Source organism: Prosopis cineraria, unplaced genomic scaffold (genome assembly GCF_029017545.1).
Source record: "Prosopis cineraria cultivar Desert tree isolate PC_DT_omini unplaced genomic scaffold, ASM2901754v1 PC14, whole genome shotgun sequence".
Taxonomy (NCBI): domain Eukaryota; kingdom Viridiplantae; phylum Streptophyta; class Magnoliopsida; order Fabales; family Fabaceae; genus Prosopis; species Prosopis cineraria.
In genome coordinates, this window is record NW_026555345.1 from 1651315 (window position 1) to 1670127 (window position 18813).

The following is an 18813-nucleotide window of genomic DNA, read 5'->3' on the forward strand; positions in this document are numbered from 1 at the left end:
GGGGGGGCTTTGATGACTAAATTTGATTTGACAATTGACATTCTTCTTCGTTTTCCCAAGCCACCTCTTGATCTTTCATTCACCGGTCAGAATTCCTCAAATATAATCTGGAATCTGGTTATCTCGAAATCATTTTGGGTGAAATAAAAAAAATAGAAACACATATACATAATATTGGTAACATTTTAATTTAATTTTTAACTTGTAAGTACAAAAGAATAAAAAGGATTTTTTGCCAAGTCATGTCTGGAGCTCAAGAGTTAAACTTTTGACGACGTTATCAATCGAATTATTGTCTCAATGTTTTTAATAATGTTCAATCTAATATTGGATGACCATGGTGAAATGCTCTGAAAGATATTCAGACAGCAAATATAGAGGAGAAATAAAATGGACTTTTACCCCTCGAGAAAGGAATGAATTTATTGAGACTTGTGGATTAGAAATAGACAAATTACCACGATGAATTACTTCCCTCAACCCATTTTGATAATTTTACTTGACAAATTACCAACCTTCTTTTCTAATAACATGTAAATTACCAACCATTTTTTTTAATTGTTTTTGCCAACGCTGTAAATTACCAACCTAGCAACGCAGTTACGGGACGAAATATTAACATACTCCCTCTCTCCAGTCTCAAATATAGGGCAAGAATATAGGGCACTTAGTAGAGGTTTAGATTGGCACAGAATATAGGGCAAGAATCTAGATGTTTGGGAAATTAATTATTCTATAAATGCTTCCCATTAACTCCATGATCTTTTTTTTTCTTTTACCAAGAACAATAAAAGGAGAGAGAATATATTTGAATTAATTCATTAAGATCATTTTTAGGGAAAAATTAATTTGAGACAATAATGAATCTAACCATTTTAATTACTTTTTTTTAATTAATTCTGAACCTTGGTGAGTTAGTTATTGGTAGTTATGCACACAAGAGGAAATAATAGTCCAAAAGTGTCTTACTTAAAATTTAAAATAGACAGATATTTCAACTTGTGGTGTTAAATTTAAGGATTACTATCAATTTAGACTTGAACTATAGGTGTGCGTTAATTTGAATCATATACTCATAATTGATATATTTTAAATTTTAAACAATTAAAATTAAAGCAATCTTACATCCACCATTAATTTATAACTAACGGTTGTTATTATGAATATTGCAGTAGGTACAAATTTTCTCTTTATTAGCCTCTCTCCTCCCTCCCTCTTATCCTCTCTCTCTCTCTCCCTCCCCCATCCCTCCCCACCCTCTCCTCTCTCTCCCTCCTTCTTTGCCTACAAGCATCGCAAATGGCACTTGCCCACTATAAATGCTTCCCAACAACCTTGTTATGGAATGAGCCTATGGAGGGAGGAAGAGGGCCAAAATGAGCACTCACAAATGGCAGTCATTTTCTTGTTCAAACATGTCACACATCCATGTTCTTCTCTTCTTTAAATACCTCAAACCCTTACTCTCTCACCTACCTTTTACTCGGCGTGAATCTCTCCTTCATTAAAGGAACCGTCAACTTCATCTCACAAGTGGAGAGTGAAGTTAAGCTTTATGCGGTTGAGCTTACCAAAAGCAGCACCAAGTCTACTAGGAAGCAAGATTGAAAGGACATGGCAAGCATGCATGTCTTGCTCTGCTTCGATGGCATTGTCTTTGTTTTATCAACAATAAGTTGAAGCTTATAGGTTTCACAATATGAGTGAATTGAGAGCAAGAAAACAAGTGGAGAATGAAGAAGATCATGCTTGTGGAGATTCCTTGAGCTTAAATGTGTGGGAATCTTTCTACGACCATTGTTATATTTTTACAGCCGCTATTGAGCTTCTAGTATTGGAATGATGTGGTGGCCGTGCATGGCTTCCATTGTGATATGTCTATGACCACTGTGATGACCGTTGACACCTCCACGAATTCAAAGAACCCAAATCTAAGGTGTTGTGTCCAGTATAGTGGTGAAGAGGAGAGTGAGGATGAGGGAAGAGAGGGTAATGGAGAAAGAGAGAAGGAAAGACATTTATTTAATATTGACAACATGGGGCAATTGCTTAGGGCTTGTGATGTACTGAATATGGGTATTGGGTTTAAATTACTCTTGAATTTACAATTAAGGGTTCAAGTTACATATTAATCTTAACTTTAACTACTAATTATTTTCAACATTTCAACAATTTTTATTGTAACACTTCACGACATGACATCTAAAATGTGACATAAAATATATTAAACAAATTAAGGTACATTTTTTTTTCTTGGCATTGAATAGTACTTGGATTAGTGGATTTGAATTTAGATTTTATATTTAAAATCTCACATTTCAAATATCAAATTTAAAATTTTTTATTTGAATAATTTAAAAAAATTTAAAAAAAGAAGAGAGATGAATTAAAATTTAAAGTAAAAATAAAAAATTTAGAGTAATGATTTTACTTCTGTCTTTTAATTGATGACAAATGAAAATAAAAGATGAAAGAATATGTGAGAATTATAGATGTATAATTTCAAATAACTAAAAGTTTGTTTGTTTTTTGTTTAGAAAGCACTTTTCCAAATACTATTCTATTTTGCTTCTCACAACATTTGCTTCGAATATTAAGTCAAAAGCATATTTGAGATTTCAAAAGTGCTACTCAAACAGGTATTAAGATATAAAGAGAATTTGAAATTATAAAAAAATATAATAAAATATAGATTTTAATTTAAATTAAATCTAAATTCATAAAATTTTATATATTTGAGTAAAACATTTACTCCAATAAACATAACATGCAATACGCGCGTGTGGATGTATGTGTGTAGCTAGCATACACTAAGGTCTCATTTGGTATAATAGAAGAGTTTTTGATAGAATCGGAATCGGAATTGGAATTGAATTGAGTTTTAAAAGTGTGTTTGGTATGAAGATAGAATCATGATATAATTTTAATAAGTATATGTATTTAAAATATAAAAAATTAAAATACCCTTTATTTTATTTTTTAATGAAAAACTTAACAATAAAAAAATAAAGAATATATTTTTAAAGCTCAAAATACCTTTTATTTTATTTTTTTAATGACACATAAGCCAATTTCATGTTGAGTTGGTGGATTCCATGGTCTCTACAATGGAATTGGATTCCATCAATTTTGATGGAATCAGATTCCTTCAAGAAAGCAATTCTGATATACCAAACAAGCCAACTGAAGAATTTCATGTCCAATTCCATTTCCCTTTTCACAATTTTGATATATCAAACACGGCCTAAAGAGTGGAGGAGTATGGATTCTTGGTGTACACAATGGTGGTCATATTAATTATTGCACAAAAATGCATTCCAAACTCTATAATTAACCCCCAATCATCACTATTGACTAATTAAACCCCTAACTTAATTAATCTAACTCTATAAGTTAATCTAACTCTTGGATTTAATTTCCTTGGGATGTTACATTGGATGCTTAAATATAAAATACAGCCATGGTTCCAAAGTTGAAATTAAACTAGACAACTTGGAGGAATTGAGTTGCAAAGTATAAAATGGGATTAGAATTCCTATAATGCTCCTTGATTGCTTACCTTACCTTGGAGTCATTTTATTGCTTTTAGTTGAACCTTAATTTGAGTTAATAAAAATTTATGTTCACTCTTTGATTGGGTTTCTTAATTGAGATGAAAATGAATTTTGTTTATGCTCAATCCTTTTTACTTTAATTCCTTATGGGATGACCTTAATTCACTTTATTACATTTGATCTGTACATCTGTAATGTATTTAAATTTTGTGAGCACCAACCACACAAGGTGCCTCCTCCTCCTCCTCTAGTTGCTTCTTGAATGTTGGTCTTCTTTCTAGTTGTTTTATTTATAAACCAAAGCTTCTTAGGGTTTTCATCCATTGCAACCTTGTATATCTCCCCTGCACTACATGTTGATTTGGACTTCTCATCAGTTATAAGGAAGGGTTGTGCAAAAGTCATCCTGTCCAATCCGACCTAGTTTGATCCAAGATGATCCTATACCGTCTTGTTCATATAAATACTGATTCTTTAAGACTAAAAAAATTGAAAAGATCAGACAATTTTTTTAGATTAGACTAAACAAGAGATTGGTCATCTCAATTACTTGGTTTAGTGTGGTCCTATTAATTTATTTAATATAATTAAATTAATTATTTTTTTACAACTTGTTCAAGTATAATTGACGCTACGGAGACGATTACATGAAGATTTGTCGAGTTTGTTTCTAAATTGTTGTTATAATATAATGTTGTTGAAACTTGTTGGGTGTTGTTTTTGTTGAAATTATAAATTTAAATCATTTAGACTGTAACTAAATTTTTTTCTTATTGTTAGAAATTATTATGAATTTATTATAATTATAAGTATTTTTATTATCTTAATTGAGTTTATTAAGTTGAAATGGTTTATTATCTTTCATAAAGGAAAGGAAAAAAATAACTAAATGAATATTGGACTAATAGAACAAGTCTTTTAATCCTATGTACTAAGCCTGATCCTATTAATTTTCAAATTATCATTAAATAAGATTATATTATGAGTTGCCTAATCCAATTTTTTTCATAAAAGAAATTAGATTTTGAGTTAGACCAAAGTTTAACGCCGTCCAATACTTTGTGCAATTCCACTACTAGGTAATGTCTTTGCAATTGCACAAGAATCTGATCAACAGACATGCATTCAACTTTTGTCTTATCCTCGGATCATGCGAGTGCTGCCACTTTTGCTTCTCAAGGCCAGTTCTTGATCTAAATTGATTTCGATTGATAGCATCAAACTGGGGGTTTTGATTGTTGAAGAATTATGGCAACTTACTCTGCTAATAATAATTCAGGTAACCAAAGAGATGCTTTTTTTTTTTTGTTTGGTGACATCTTTAAACTTGGAACATCAAGGAGATGGGCATAACCAAAATTTGGACAAGCACGTATTGTTTCTTCTTTCATTATTTGTTAGGTTTAATTTTTTTTTTTTCGGTTGATGAAGTTCTTCAATTTGCGGATTACAGTTTTATAACTAGTATTGTAATTGTAAATTTGTTGTGTTTGAATTACAGTTATTCATGTTTTGACTACCCAAATAAATTTCTTTTGTGGGATTCTTTTTTTGTGTTGTTACTTACATTTCGACAAAACAAAGCAAAAATAGAACACCTGAGTAATTTTATCTTAGCCAGAGCCGAAAAGTAAAATAAATGCAGCAAGGAAAAAAAGCAGAGGAGTTTGAATATTCTAATCAATAAAATTCATGCTTATGATCAAAAAAGTTGTCGTCTCCCTCTCGTTGTTTTTTCTACACAAAGATTTGCATACCCCATAGATAAACACTCATGGGGACTTTTTTTTCCCCCAAAAAAAAAAAGAGCTAATTTTATTAATTAAAAAAAACCAATTACACACGTTAATAGCAAAAAAAAAAAAAAAAAGAAACTTACAAATACAACCTAAGCACATCAAAGCACGTCAAAAAAATACGATAACCAGTCCAACAGAGAAAAAAAATTCAAGAAAACAAATAATTAAAATAAACACTCATCGGTGCTAAACCTAGCTCGTGCAAAGATTCGCATAACACAATTTCTCACAACAACATTGGCTCTCATATCAGTGAAATTAGTGTATGAAGTATATATAAGCAGCATATTCCACCACTGTGGTACTCCTAACATAGGGTGGTTCCTCAGTTTAATTTTAGTTCATCAAATTTATTTCAAATTTCAATTTGATCCTTATTTATGCATGAAATTCAGTTTGCAATTGGAGGAAAAAGATGGATCTTGATCGGAGATGTGTGGCTCTTCCTAAATCATGGAACATATGCATGTATGTTTCACCGTTGAAAAGGTTTATTTCGAACTTATGACTTTTAACAATACATTTTGAGAGGAAAGTATTTTTGTTATGTTTTTTTAGATTTTGAGGATAATTTATAATTACAAATTTTTATTTTAAATTTTATGAAGTTAGGGTCAACTGTTTTTTTCAAGAAAATAAAACATACATCAATCTTATTTTCTTTATAAATATTTTTTTATTTTCTTTTTTAAAAATATTTTTGTCGTTGTATACAAGAATAACTATTATTAATTATTAACTGCCTAAAATTTGTCGCCAACTAATGTTCAAGCCCGCAGCTACGTGTCAAGAAATTATTGGCCCAGTTACTTCAAGTCATGCACCCTCCCATACGTTAAAATCGTCACGCCCTGAATAGTCAACAAGGGAGCCTTAAATTTCTTAAGGAGAAAAAAAAAATTAATAATAATAATCGCTACCCTCTCCTCCCCTCAAGTCCCTTGAATTTCAAGCTTTTTGTGTTTGTTTTTATTGTATTGGCCGTCGAACGTCCGATTCAAATCCCTATTCCCAAGTCCGTTGAGTCCAAAAGCCTCCGTGGACCGTCGCGTCGTCTGAATCGCAATACTCATAACTACTCACTGAGCTGAACTGCCCTCCTACTCTCTCCATCGCAGCCCCCGAGAGTGCGAGAGTGGCACCTTTTCTTCCTTTTATTTTTCTCTCTTTTTTTTGGTGGGTATTGTCTAGGTTCTCTGTATAGCCCTTCTTTTTCTTCACCCTTCAGATTCTCTAGCTGCACATATCCCTGGTTCGATTCTCCTCAAGCACTGGTTCCGAGGGACACCCTCCTCTCTCTCGCCCCCCTCCCCTTTATGATTTTCGAGATTTCTGTGTCTTCCTCACTGTTCATCTCCAATGGATACGCAACTTTCTGCGGTAAAGGTAGTAAAAATTTCGCAGGAACTCACCCATTTCGTGTTATTTTCTGGAATTTAATCTCACATAGATATTGGATGTGTTTTCAGGGAGCAAAAGTGCTTATGGTTGGAGCTGGTGGAATTGGGTGCGAGCTGCTGAAAACTCTCGCTCTCTCTGGTTTTCAGGACATACATATTGTGAGTTCATATTTATGATTTTGAAGTTAGAAGTTTCTGCATCTTGTTCTCTTAATCCCATTTTTCAGAAGGGTTTATGGTATATTCTTAATTCTTAGCTAGTGTTCTCGCTAGGGTTTTCATGCACAGGGGTTTATTCAATTTTGTAGAACGGAGTTTTATGTGCGGTGGCCTGTTGAATTTTCTTTTTAAAATTTGTGGCCCCTATAACTCTCCAGTATAAATAAATTGTGCATAAGTAATGATTCTCTTTTGTTTTCGTTCAGTTGTAATATTAAGTTTGTTTTTATGTTTAGTTTGATTAATTTTTTTCTTTTGGTAGCCTGGTTTATGTTAGGAAAGTATTTATGGAAGCGAGAGATGGGGAATTGATGTATGTTATCATAACATGTAGTGAAAAGTATGATGGATTGTTGATTGTTCTTGAAATCACTGTAATATGCATGCACTAAATGAGCTCCCATGTGATGTAGTTGGATTAAGTGATTGTGCATTATGATAGCTTCTCAGAGGGACTGGGGTATTCCATCCTTCTATTATTCAATCTATAAACGGATTGTCCCGTGTTTGTGTTCCCTTGGATGCCCCTGGGCAGGGAGCGTGTAAGTTTCGATGACAATACCCATTTAATGCATCTTCTATATTATCTCTATGTTTTTAGACTATACATGTGCTTTCACTTTTCAATTCACCTCTTTTATTTCCAATATGCAGATTGATATGGACACTATAGAAGTCAGTAACCTGAACAGGCAATTTTTATTCCGACAATCCCATGTTGGGCAATCCAAGTCTAAAGTAAGTTTCTGTAGCTATTAGTGTAAAGTGCTTTGGGTTTATTTATACAGGCACCTAATGATATTCTCACTCAGGTTGCTAGGGATGCTGTCTTAAAATTTAGGCCTCACATAAGCATTAAATCGTACCATGCAAATGTCAAAGATCCTGGGTTCAATGTGGAGTTCTTTAAGCAATTTAATGTTGTTTTGAATGGACTTGACAATCTAGATGCACGAAGGCATGTGAATCGCTTAAGCTTGGCAGCCAATGTTCCATTGGTTGAAAGTGGAACGACTGGGTTCCTTGGACAGGTGATTTTTTTTAATATATATATATATATATATATATGGGCTCCTTGACAAGTCATATTCATTTCCATTGACTGTTAAAGTCCTATTCAATACTTTTTGTTTGTTAATATTGCTGATTTTTTGCCCCATTTTTGCCTTGGTGTGTCTTTGTTTATTCTAGATATGTTGTCAAAATCTAATTTTCATTGTAACCCTGTTTGAGCTATTCATGTTAGTCATCACCAACAGATTACTGATTTTGTAGTTTGTGCATTCCTTGATTTTTGACAAGATAACATTCCTCTGGTTGAAAATAAAAATCATGTCTAGCCTTTTTAACTTCTGACACATAATTTTATTATTTTTTAGGATGCAAAGTCCCCAAATTTGATTTTTTTTTTGTAAGACCTTTTGTGTGCTGAAACTTGTTTGGTCAACAACTGTGATAGTCTCAGAAGCATTTTATCCATATTTTTTGTGATATTATGTTACTGGAATGCAGGTCACTGTACATGTCAAGGGAAAAACAGAGTGCTATGAGTGTCAGCCCAAACCAGCTCCCAAGACATATCCTGTTTGTACTATCACAAGTACTCCCTCAAAGGTGCGGGTTTATACTTGTTAACTCTTACCTTATGTCCACATGTATGCTGACTTCATCCGCTTCTTTGGGTGATGGGTAGTTACCATCTTTTGTTGGGCAAGTAATAGTATGAATCTAGGGGAAAAAGTAGGTTTAAAAATTGAAGCTAAAGGAGCTTCGTTTATCTCAACTCTTGATGTTTTTGTTAGGCTGAGTTACTAATTTAATTTTTCTAAATGTATCTTTAGGGAATTATCATTAGACGACATAATTATTTGGTAGATGCAGTTGGGAATTTCCATGCTATTGATGAATTTTGATGGTTTTTGTATGCTTAATAAATGGGTGAATTTGTTGCTTACAATCTATTCTATTATTTTACTCCTTGGTAATAAATTATAATCTTCTGTCCCTTTTGCTTTTCTCCCCAGTTCGTTCACTGTATTGTTTGGGCCAAAGACCTACTTTTTGCTAAGTTGTTTGGAGACAAGAATCAGGAAAATGATTTAAATATACGATCTAGTGATGGTGCCAGCTCATCTGCAAATGTAGTTGATGTATTTGAACGTAGGGATGGTGAAGACATTGATGAGTATGGAAGGAGAATATTTGATCATGTATTTGGTTACAACATTGAATTAGCTTTGTCCAATGAAGAGACATGGAAAAATCGCAATAAACCAAAGCCTATTTATAGTAAGGATATTCTATCTGATGAAATGGCTCAGCAGAATGGAAATGTCGACAAAGATTCTGCAACTGAGGATGGGTCATCAGTGTCTGCCATGGCTTCATTGGGCATGAAGAATCCTCAGGATATTTGGAGTCTTTCTGAGAATTCTAGAATATTTTTTGAATCTCTGAGGCTATTTTTCATGAAGAGGGGAAAGGTTTGTTTTGCACTTTCAAGTTTTTGATGTAGCGGTCATTGATCACTTTTTATATTGCCGAATTGGTACTTAACATTTTCCTCCCTTTTCTGGTGGATTTTCTTTCTGTGTTTTCGACCAGGATATTGGCAACCTGAGTTTTGATAAAGATGATCAGCTTGCAGTTGAATTTGTTACTGCATCTGCTAACATACGTGCTGCTTCATTTGGCATCCCACTGCACAGCCTTTTTGAAGCTAAAGGTATTGCTGGTAACATTGTGCATGCTGTTGCTACGACCAATGCAGTTATTGCTGGTCTGATTGTCATTGAAGCAATCAAGGTGCTGAAAAATGACATAAAAAATTATAGGTATGATGATATTTCTCTCCCTTCTGTTTTGTGCCCTGCTTTCCTTGTTTCCTTAATAATCTTTAGTGTGCTTACAGAATGGAAAAGTGGTTTTGTTACTATACCATACGTTCAGATAGGGCATTCAGATCTAGTTGTGACAAATGAATCTTTGACCAAGAATGCTACAAGTATTTTGAAGAAAATAGTTGTTAGTATTGTCATTATGCCAGTGCTGAGTAAAATAATTTATGTCAATTTTACTTGCATTTTGGACCTGGCAGGATTACTATTCTTGTCGAGTTTAAGGTAGTGCATGTGGCGTAGATGAAAACTGGTTACTTGATTAGCAATTTAAAGAGCATGTGAACCTCTGGTCTGTATTTTGTTTGCGCTCTTGTATGTAATCTGTACTACCCTTTAATTGACCACTCTGCAACTTTAAGCATCATCTTTATACTTATTTTAAAATCTAATTTAATGATCTTGTAGAATGACATATTGCCTGGAACATCCATCAAGAAAGATGCTGCTTATGCCAGTGGAACCATTTGAACCTAACAAGTCTTGTTATGTTTGTTCAGAGGTATGTGATATATGGCCTTCTTTCATTGTTTTCCTTGAATGTTTGCTAGTTGCAAATAGACTACTCACACCATGTATTTGTTATTGCCAGACACCTCTACTGCTTGAGATAAACACTTACCGTTCAAAGTTGAAAGACTTTGTGGAAAAGATTGTCAAGGCAAAGCTTGGGATGAACTTGCCGATTATTATGCAAGGTTCAACCCTTCTTTTTGAGGTTGGTGATGATCTTGATGATGACATGAAGGCAACTTATGAAGCCAACCTTGAAAAGGTGTACTTCTGGCTCTCTGTTTTCATGCTTGCTTGTTACATTGTATTTAGCATTTTTCTTCCTCTTTGCAGGTGCTAGCTGAGCTTCCTTCTCCTGTGACAAGTGGTACAATGCTTACAATAGAGGATTTTCAACAGGAATTCACATGCAACATCAACATCAAGCATAGGTACTTCCTCAAATTTCTTTATGTTTTCATTTGAACTCGATATTCTAATGCTAAAGTTAAAGTAACCTTCTAACTTGATTAGCTTTTAGTAAGAAATTTATACTTACCCATTTCCACTTTCACTTCATATACTTTTCGGGTTTGTTAGTTCTGAGTTACTTTGTTTTTTTCACAGGGAAGAGTTTGACGAGGAGAAAGAGCCTGATGGAATGATTCTCTCGGGATGGACTCAACCTGTGTCCGCACCAGAAAAGGAAAAGGAAGACAAGTCAGTCAACAATGGTGCAAGTGTGTCGGATGCACCAAAGAAACGAAGAATCTCTGAAACCTCAGAAGTTGCTGCAAGTGTGGCTGACGAAACAAATCACAAGCCATATCAAGTAATTGATGATGAAGATGATCTTGTCATGGTCGATGGGAATTCAGACAGCTACAAAAGGAAAAGATTGCAGTAGGTCATTTGTGAAGTAAAACGTGGATGATTTCTGTCATCCTAATTTTGTATCTGTAGGGAGATTTGGTGATTCTTCTTTTGGCCATTGTTATTAACAGTTCTGCAAGCCATTTATTAGTCTTCTGCTTGAGATAGATTACGTTTGTTCTCCAGGATCCTTCACAAATTGTAGCAGCCATGTAATACTTTCTTCTTGACTTAGATGACTGACATCATATTGACTGTCTCACATCTAAATTAGTGAAAAGGTTTTGCAATTTGACATCCTATTCAAAATTTTAGTCATGTAAATTCAGCTTTGTGGGTATGATAACCGTGTTTGTCTTCCTACTGATAAACGTGGTCTTGCATGGTTGGAAGATATTTTAACATCAGTCACCATGAGATCACAGTACTAATTTATCCAGGGATGAAAATTTCATTTGTATTATGAATGTGAAATATTTTTTCCTTCAATGCTAGAAACAGAATCTGCAGAAAAAGAAAGCATACAAGGTAGAAGAAACTAGAAAGCTACTCCAAAATGATAGTATTTATTTATATAAATAATGTACAAGCAAAATTGAGGACAGAGCCCTGAGCTACTAGGACGTTTCTATAAATGGCATGAAATGTGCCATGAAATGTGTCGGATGAAAAGGTAAAGAACAACGGGATGAAGTTCAAAAATGTAATAAAATAGAGGAATGTACAAAGAGATTTGGTAGAGCCGTAGAGGCATTTGTTATGTAGAATGGGAGGTGGATCTAGACATTGACGTAAGGGGTGGCAAACTGAGCACAACTAGGTACCCTTCGACATGCATAAGGAGGAAGAATGTGAATGTTGTCGTTGCCGCCGCCGCCGCCGCCGCCGTCGTTTTTAGCCTCAGAATGTTTCTTCCTTTTCTTGTTGTCGGGGTGTTTCGGTTTCTTCAAATCCTCCAAGCATCGAACATCTGCTATGCATGTGAATGATCTTGCTTTCCCAGAATAATACCTTGATAGTCCTCTCCTGCATTCATTCTCAATTTTTGAATAACATGCACGCATTTCAAGGATTCAAGGAAAAACAAAAAGATCTGACCTTTGTGGAGCACTGGTCCCGAGGGAACCCATGTTGAATATGAGTTGATTGATTTCTTGCTCCATCTTGGTCGAGAGGAAAACCGAATGGTGATGCTTAGAAGATATGCATCATCTTAACACTCTTCTTATATAAGCCGACTTGACATTATTAGGTTTCCTGAAGCACAATTAAGGCGTTGCATTCAAGATACAGAATAGTTTTTGGGGTTCGATAAATCGGGGTTCGTTTTAAACCTTATGCTTAATATAGACCATCTTTCTCATGTCATCCTCATCTACTTTCTCTCTTCATCATTCAGCTTGCTTCCATTTTCAGCCTCTATATATATATATATATATATAATATGAAAAATAAAAAAAAACAAATTATTTGTAACTCATGAGTATTTCATCTTATATCTTGTGTAAGTGGTAAAAGAGATAGCCGCTAGAAAGTTACCTTTCTTGTATGATTGTATTTAATAACTTTTTATTTGAAGGGAAAAAGTAAGTTATTTTTCTCGAATTGAGAACATGAGATTATTGAGGAGAATTTGTTTTGTTCCATTTCTCTGAAAATCAAACTTAAACGCCCTCCAAACAGAAAAAAAGGATAAATTATTGACATTGTAAATGTTATATTGAATTCAAACTTATGTGTTTGTTTTTTCCGAGTCTTGCGACAGTTTATTTATATATTTCCAGATTTTACTAAAAGATCTAATTAATGCAAATCAGCAACAAAGAAAACCCTTCAATATTCTCCTTCAAATTTGCCATTAGTTGATCCGCTTTTAGCATGTGAATCAATATTCAGGACTTCGTCGCTGTAAGAGATCAAGGCTTAATTCATCGCCTCCATGGCTCCATCGATCCTTCTTCCACCGTTCCTCGTCTCTCCTAATTTCCCTCAACAGGCAATTTACTTTGTCTTTAGTTGAGTGTATACCATGCATATTTCTTGTACAAGGCTTTTTTTCCCCCCCTTTTTGACCATAAGAAAAGCAAGTTCGGAAATGTCATCCAACTCAAAATAAATTCTACTTAGCTTGTTTGTTGTGTACATCAACAAGGGTAAATGATATGAGCTATTCTCATTAGCTTAGCCAATTTGGATTGGTTATTTATTACACTCCAAATATCTTCTTGTCTCAACAAGTAATCCTTGCTTTCACTGATATCATTAATCACACGTTGGCTCATTTTGTCAAGCACAGTCGGATCCATGCTCACTTGGGCATCCAACCCTTTCCTTGGAATTTTCAATAGACACCTTGTGATGATATAAAAATATTTAGTATTCATCCTAGTTGGACGTGAATATCCCTTCTTTTTCCAAAATCAATTCAGCTCTTTTGCTATGTATAACAATGAAGGTAAAGGATCCATCCTCTTCAACAGCTTTGAATTTGTGACCAAATCCGAATTCCTTATTTATTGTGCTCAAATCAAATTTAAATGATCTATTTTTTATTTTGGAAAAATATAAGTTATTTAAATATAATTTAGATACTTAGATCAAATGGGTACTGATGTATAGAGTCAAAATCCAGATAGCTGCGGATCATGAAATTAAATTTATAAAAATTAATGTAATTGCTTTGGTAGATAATGAGAGATGAGGAAAGTGATATTGTTTTTTTTTTAAATGAAGTAGGGCTTTAATATTTGTTGAATAAAGTATATTTTTTATCTTCTAATTTTATATAAGATTTCAATTTAGTCCCTTAATTTTTTTAAGATATATTTTCAATCATTTAACTCTAACACCATTAATTTTAAACAATTATTTTTTTATATCAATCATTATTATTTTTTCAAAAAAATAAACTTAATATATCAATATTTAAAAATGTTTTTTCAATATTTTAAATTTTAATGTAAAAATTTTTTGTAATGAAACTAAGAGAGTTAGGGCTAAAAGAATAAAAAGACACTTTAAAAAATTAAATGATCAAAATAAAATCTTGTATAAAATTAAAGGACTAAAAGTATATTTTACCATTATTATTTTTAGATTGAATTGATAGATTAATTAATTAATTAATTTTACATTCAGTCATGGATAATATTATTTCATAAAGGGATTGCTTTATTGATGAAAGAAATTTATTGTTTACCTACCTTCAATAGTTAGCAAATTTGGGCAGAAAAAAAATAAGGTAAAATGATCTAAAACTTCCTAGTTAGACCCAACAAAATCAGACTTCCATAGTATAAGATATAGGGCCTATTTTTCTAAAATTAAAAAATAAATAATTTTTATGTAGCTTAGAGATTTTTTAAGGAGTGATTTATTTTGTAGAGATTTTATAAAAAACAGACATTATTTTATATTTGAATATAATAATAAAAAAATTATTAGTTAGTTATTTTTAAATTGTATGATATCTTTCTTGATTTTTATTTTATAAAAATAATTTATTATTATATTATTTTAAAATTTTATTATATATTCAAGTATCTCATTGCTTTAAAATACTGTCTCTTATCTACCGCATTAGATTATTTTCAGAAGCTATTCAAAATAACTTCTTAAAATAATTAGAAATATATTTTTTTTTCAAATTCTACTTATTTTCAAAAGTTTAAACAAATGTCATAAAAACTCATAAAATAGATTTTTTTAAAAAAAAATAAGTGATTTTTTCATGAAATGATCTAAAACAAATGGGCCCATAAAATAGTTGCTAAAAAAAATCTAATGTTTTTATTTATAGAATTCCTAGCCTAGTTGTCTATACACAAGAAATCTGAATATTTATGAATAATCAAAATAAAAAGAAATCTAATGTATTTCTTTGTGCCACACAACCTATGCAATTCATACAACTATAATATACTACAACTCAATTATATAAAACCATATTGATTTACCCTTATAATACATCAGTAGTGCATTAACCATATTACAAATGTTTGCTACCACGATCAAGCACAGCAGGGAGTGACAAGAGAAAATGTAGAGTACAAGTATACAATATCACACATCATTGTACAACCAAAATCTTGGTAATCAATTGAATTAAACCTTCAAAAAAACAAACAAACACTTATAATACAGCCAAATTCTTGGCTTTCCAAATCCGAACACTTAACCCCCACCCCCCCCTTTTTCCACATGCTCATATATATTTCAAATAGGCGTCATAACGATGCTTTTCACAAACTAGCAATATGGTTCTTGATGATTGTGAGATTCCGACCCCTTAAATATTAATAACGATTGACCGAGTCAGCGTGCTCCAACCTAGCGAACTAACTCGATCGCATGTCATTGATTTTGTGGAATAAAGCTAAAAAGGGACGATCAGATCAAACAATTCAGGAATCAGATTGCAAGCCTTTCTGTTTCAATTCGTTTTACCTGCCGCTGAGGTTATTAGCGAATTGGGCAAACACTGGAGTTCCAGAATGATCATCAATGGGTTTGCTTTCTGGCGCGTTAGTGTCATGTTGAGGAGCAGAAAGGGTACTAGGTGGTTGTTCCGAGGTTGTCAGGGCAACGGGAGGAAGAGAAGAGTTGGCCGGCGTCGCAGTGGAAGCCGGAGAAGGCATAGGGTCGGCGACATCGTCTGACTTTCCTTGCATGTAAGCTTCTTGAAGCTGCAAGGCATATTCCAGATTCCACAACACATCGCCCATTGAAGGCCTATCAACTCCATAATCTTCCAAGCACTTCTCAGCTGCTTCTGCAAACTTGTTCATCGATTCTGGGCAGATCGTCCCCAAAAGTGCAGGATCTATGATCTTATCTAACAACCCTTTCCTCTTCCACTGCATCGCCCAATCCGCCAAGTTCACTTGTTCTCTCGGTAACTGAGGATTCAGTGGTGCCCTAGCACACAGCGTCTCCAACAAAACTACCCCAAACGAGTACACGTCAGATTTATCTGTCAACTGCTGCCTCCTGAAGTACTCGGGGTCTAAATACCCGAAACTACCCTTCACCGCTGTGCTGACGTAGCCTTGCCCTATTGGTGCGTCCTTGGAGAGCCCGAAATCAGATACCTTGGCGGTGAAGTTATCGTCAAGGAGGATGTTTGTGGTCTTGACGTCACGGTGGATGATGCCTTGAGCCGTTCCTGTGTGGAGATAGTGAAGCCCGCGGGCCGAGCCGATGCAGATCTCAAGCCTTTGTTTCCAGGAAAGAGGAGCCCGGTTCTTGCCATAGAGATGGTCTCGGAAAGGCCCGTTTGACATGTACTCGTAGACCAAGATCATCTCGTCGTTCTCGTCGCAATATCCAATGAGAGAAACCAAGTGCCTGTGTCTTAGCTTGGAGAGCATTTGGATCTCTGTTTGGAACTCGTTGATTCCTTGTTCGGATTGTGGGTTTCCTCTCTTTACGGCAACTTTGGTTCCTTCGTCGATGATGCCGAGGTAGACGTTACCGAAGCCGCCAACTCCAATAATGGCTTTGGTGTCCCAATTCTTGGTGGCTTCCTGTAGCTCTGCGAAGGAGAAGTAACGGCCCAGGCCCATTGTCGAAGAATTGAACATACTTTTGTGCGAGCCCATTGAGCTTTTCGTGAAGCTATTGTCACCTACATCAACCATGCCATTAGCCAATCCAACTTCTTACATAAAATTACAAAATTATTCTGAAATTCTTTATCCCTTTCCAAGGTTACCAAGTAGTGCTAATTATTATTACTGTATAGTTGCCAACTGAACAACTCTATTAACAAAGTAATTTTTTTTTTTTTTGCCAATTTGACAGATTTAACATAATAATTCTGGTGAAACTAGCTCAAAGTAGTTTTGTAATTTTATAAAAAATTTAGCGATTTTCCCAACAAATAATGTCATGAAGCATTCGAGAAGCATCGTCACCTGCATGAAGAGGAAGCAACCATGAAGAGAAGCTATTTCTCCTTTGCCAGTCTTGCGGTCTCTTGTGCCACTTCACCACCATTGCCCCCAGCCCCACAAACGCTCCGAACATCATTGCGAACCCAACTGCAGCCACTGTCCCCCGGTTCGTACCGCCACTGCTCTGACCGTCCACCCCGAATTCTCCGTCCAAGCTGTTCACCGTATTGCTCATCTTCATCACTTCAATTCCGTTCACTATGGCATTCACGTCCCCGCTATCTGATTGTGCCGGACCGACCTGAATCGACATCCCCTGACCCATCAACGACGCGTTCACCACTATGTCTTTGTAAAACGGCGTCGACAATGCTCCGGTTAAGGCGGACAAATCCAGGCTAGCAATTGCCATCTTCTGGTTCACGTATACGTTGAAGTAGAGCTGGTTGAGGCTTTTGCTCACGATGTCGCAGAAATGGAGTCTTATGAGGTAACTGAAAGCAGTATCCACGTCGAATTTCCACGACACGTTAAAATTGGGCTGGTTCACCTGTGCATCGGCCATTTCTGTGGCCGATGCGTATACGTTTTGTGGGGCTATTAGAGGAGACATGGTGGGTTGGTTTTCGGGGAATTTAATGACGTTTGGGGCTACCGAAACACTTGTTGCCAGATTCTTGTTCGTGAGAAAAGGCTCATCAGGAACCCAAGTTCTTCCCAAAGTGTCGTTCGCCGATGTGATTAGAGGGCCTCCATTGTTGACTCTGTAAACCGCTTGGAAGGCGTAGTTTGTGAGACCTGAGAATTCACCAACAGGGAAGAGAGCCGATCCCGTGTCGGAAATCAAACTATCCGGGGCCGAAACAACTTCAATGGCATTGATGAAAGCGGCTGAACTCTTAAGGGGCGTGAAGGTTAAGGATAGGAGACTGTCGGTTGCATTGATGAGGTACTCTTTAACAATAGGATCATCGCTGTTGTTGACGTTGAAACTATGAAGCAGAACGAATTTCTCTGTCTTAACCGAGAAAGTGGCCTTCTGAAGATCAAAAAGTTCAGTTTTGACAGGGTAGAAATGAAGGCGAACCCAATGAAAACCAGGTTGGTTCAAATGGAAAGAGTACTTAGCTTCCTGCATGAAGATTCTACAATTAGAATACATAGGGGAAGAAACATTAGCTTTACTATCCGTGGCTTTATATTCATCACTGGCATTCAAGTACGTGCGAGCTTCTGCATCAGATTTGAACGTTCGTCCGTCGGGCAGGGTGGCCGGAGAATCAGCACCACAGTCAATGAGGATATTGTCTTTCGGGGTGAATCTGGAGGAGGTGGTTGGTTGTGAGGAAGCCGGGGCTATGGAGGAAGGGAAAGCCAAGAGAATGAAGAAAACGACGAGGAGGGTGGTGGTGGGTGAAGCCATAGAAGAAGGAGAAGAGGATAGAAAATGAAGATGAAGGCTTGAGTTGCTGATTTTTTTTTCTATCTTCTCCATACCAAACCTCCTGGGGTGTGAGGAGGTTTGAGGTTAGAATGAGGGAAAGCAAAACAAGCCTGAAAAAGGGTGTATTCACATTCCCTATAATGGTTTTGTCTCTCTCTCACACAAGAGTTTTTTTGCTATTTTCTTGAGGTTTTAGTAAGGATGGAAGATGACAGATCTGGGAAGAGTTTGATTCCCCAAT

General features: G+C 35.2%; 3 protein-coding genes across 4 annotated transcripts; 1 reads left to right on the top strand and 2 right to left on the bottom strand.

Annotated features, from left to right (window-relative positions):
• Positions 1 to 6281: 6281 nt before the first annotated feature.
• Positions 6282 to 11543, top strand: LOC129293851 (SUMO-activating enzyme subunit 2). Of its 2 annotated transcripts, XM_054931966.1 has the most exons (12): positions 6282 to 6739; positions 6823 to 6912; positions 7386 to 7514; positions 7627 to 7710; positions 7785 to 8003; positions 8485 to 8586; positions 8997 to 9455; positions 9577 to 9806; positions 10278 to 10371; positions 10462 to 10644; positions 10716 to 10813; positions 10989 to 11543. In XM_054931966.1, the coding sequence occupies exons 3-12, from the start codon at positions 7494 to 7496 to the stop codon at positions 11266 to 11268; spliced, it is 1770 nt and encodes a 589-aa protein (XP_054787941.1). In that variant the 5' UTR covers positions 6282 to 6739; positions 6823 to 6912; positions 7386 to 7493; the 3' UTR covers positions 11269 to 11543. The 2 variants fall into 2 exon arrangements, with proteins under 2 accessions (XP_054787941.1, XP_054787940.1); XM_054931965.1 differs by lacking the exon at positions 7386 to 7514.
• A 226-nt stretch (positions 11544 to 11769) lies between these two features.
• LOC129292563 (protein OXIDATIVE STRESS 3 LIKE 3-like) lies at positions 11770 to 12516 on the bottom strand. The gene is made up of 2 exons (XM_054930128.1): positions 12333 to 12516; positions 11770 to 12260 (listed from the first exon to the last, which is right to left on the bottom strand). The coding sequence occupies exons 1-2, from the start codon at positions 12395 to 12397 to the stop codon at positions 12014 to 12016; spliced, it is 312 nt and encodes a 103-aa protein (XP_054786103.1). The 5' UTR covers positions 12398 to 12516; the 3' UTR covers positions 11770 to 12013.
• A 2745-nt stretch (positions 12517 to 15261) lies between these two features.
• LOC129292648 (probable receptor-like protein kinase At4g39110) lies at positions 15262 to 18743 on the bottom strand. The gene is made up of 2 exons (XM_054930239.1): positions 17150 to 18743; positions 15262 to 16860 (listed from the first exon to the last, which is right to left on the bottom strand). The coding sequence occupies exons 1-2, from the start codon at positions 18621 to 18623 to the stop codon at positions 15677 to 15679; spliced, it is 2658 nt and encodes an 885-aa protein (XP_054786214.1). The 5' UTR covers positions 18624 to 18743; the 3' UTR covers positions 15262 to 15676.
• Between the last annotated feature and the right edge of the window lie 70 nt (positions 18744 to 18813).

What these genes read in the sequence shown, in the direction of transcription:
- LOC129292563 (XM_054930128.1), bottom strand. Translation starts at nt 12,397, where the DNA reads ATGGAGCAAGAAATCAATCAACTCATATTCAACATGGGTTCCCTCGGG. An exon ending in GGGACCAGTGCTCCACAAAG is followed by an intron (nt 12,261 to 12,332) that starts GTCAGATCTTTT and finishes GAATGAATGCAG; the next exon opens with GAGAGGACTATCAAGGTATT.
- LOC129293851 (XM_054931965.1), top strand. Translation starts at nt 6,713, where the DNA reads ATGGATACGCAACTTTCTGCGGTAAAG. An exon ending in CTTGTTATGTTTGTTCAGAG is followed by an intron (nt 10,372 to 10,461) that starts GTATGTGATATA and finishes TGTTATTGCCAG; the next exon opens with ACACCTCTACTGCTTGAGAT. An exon ending in ATGAAGCCAACCTTGAAAAG is followed by an intron (nt 10,645 to 10,715) that starts GTGTACTTCTGG and finishes TCCTCTTTGCAG; the next exon opens with GTGCTAGCTGAGCTTCCTTC.
- LOC129292648 (XM_054930239.1), bottom strand. Translation starts at nt 18,623, where the DNA reads ATGGAGAAGATAGAAAAAAAAATCAGCAACTCAAGCCTTCATCTTCAT. An exon ending in GTTGCTTCCTCTTCATGCAG is followed by an intron (nt 16,861 to 17,149) that starts GTGACGATGCTT and finishes TGGTTGATGTAG; the next exon opens with GTGACAATAGCTTCACGAAA.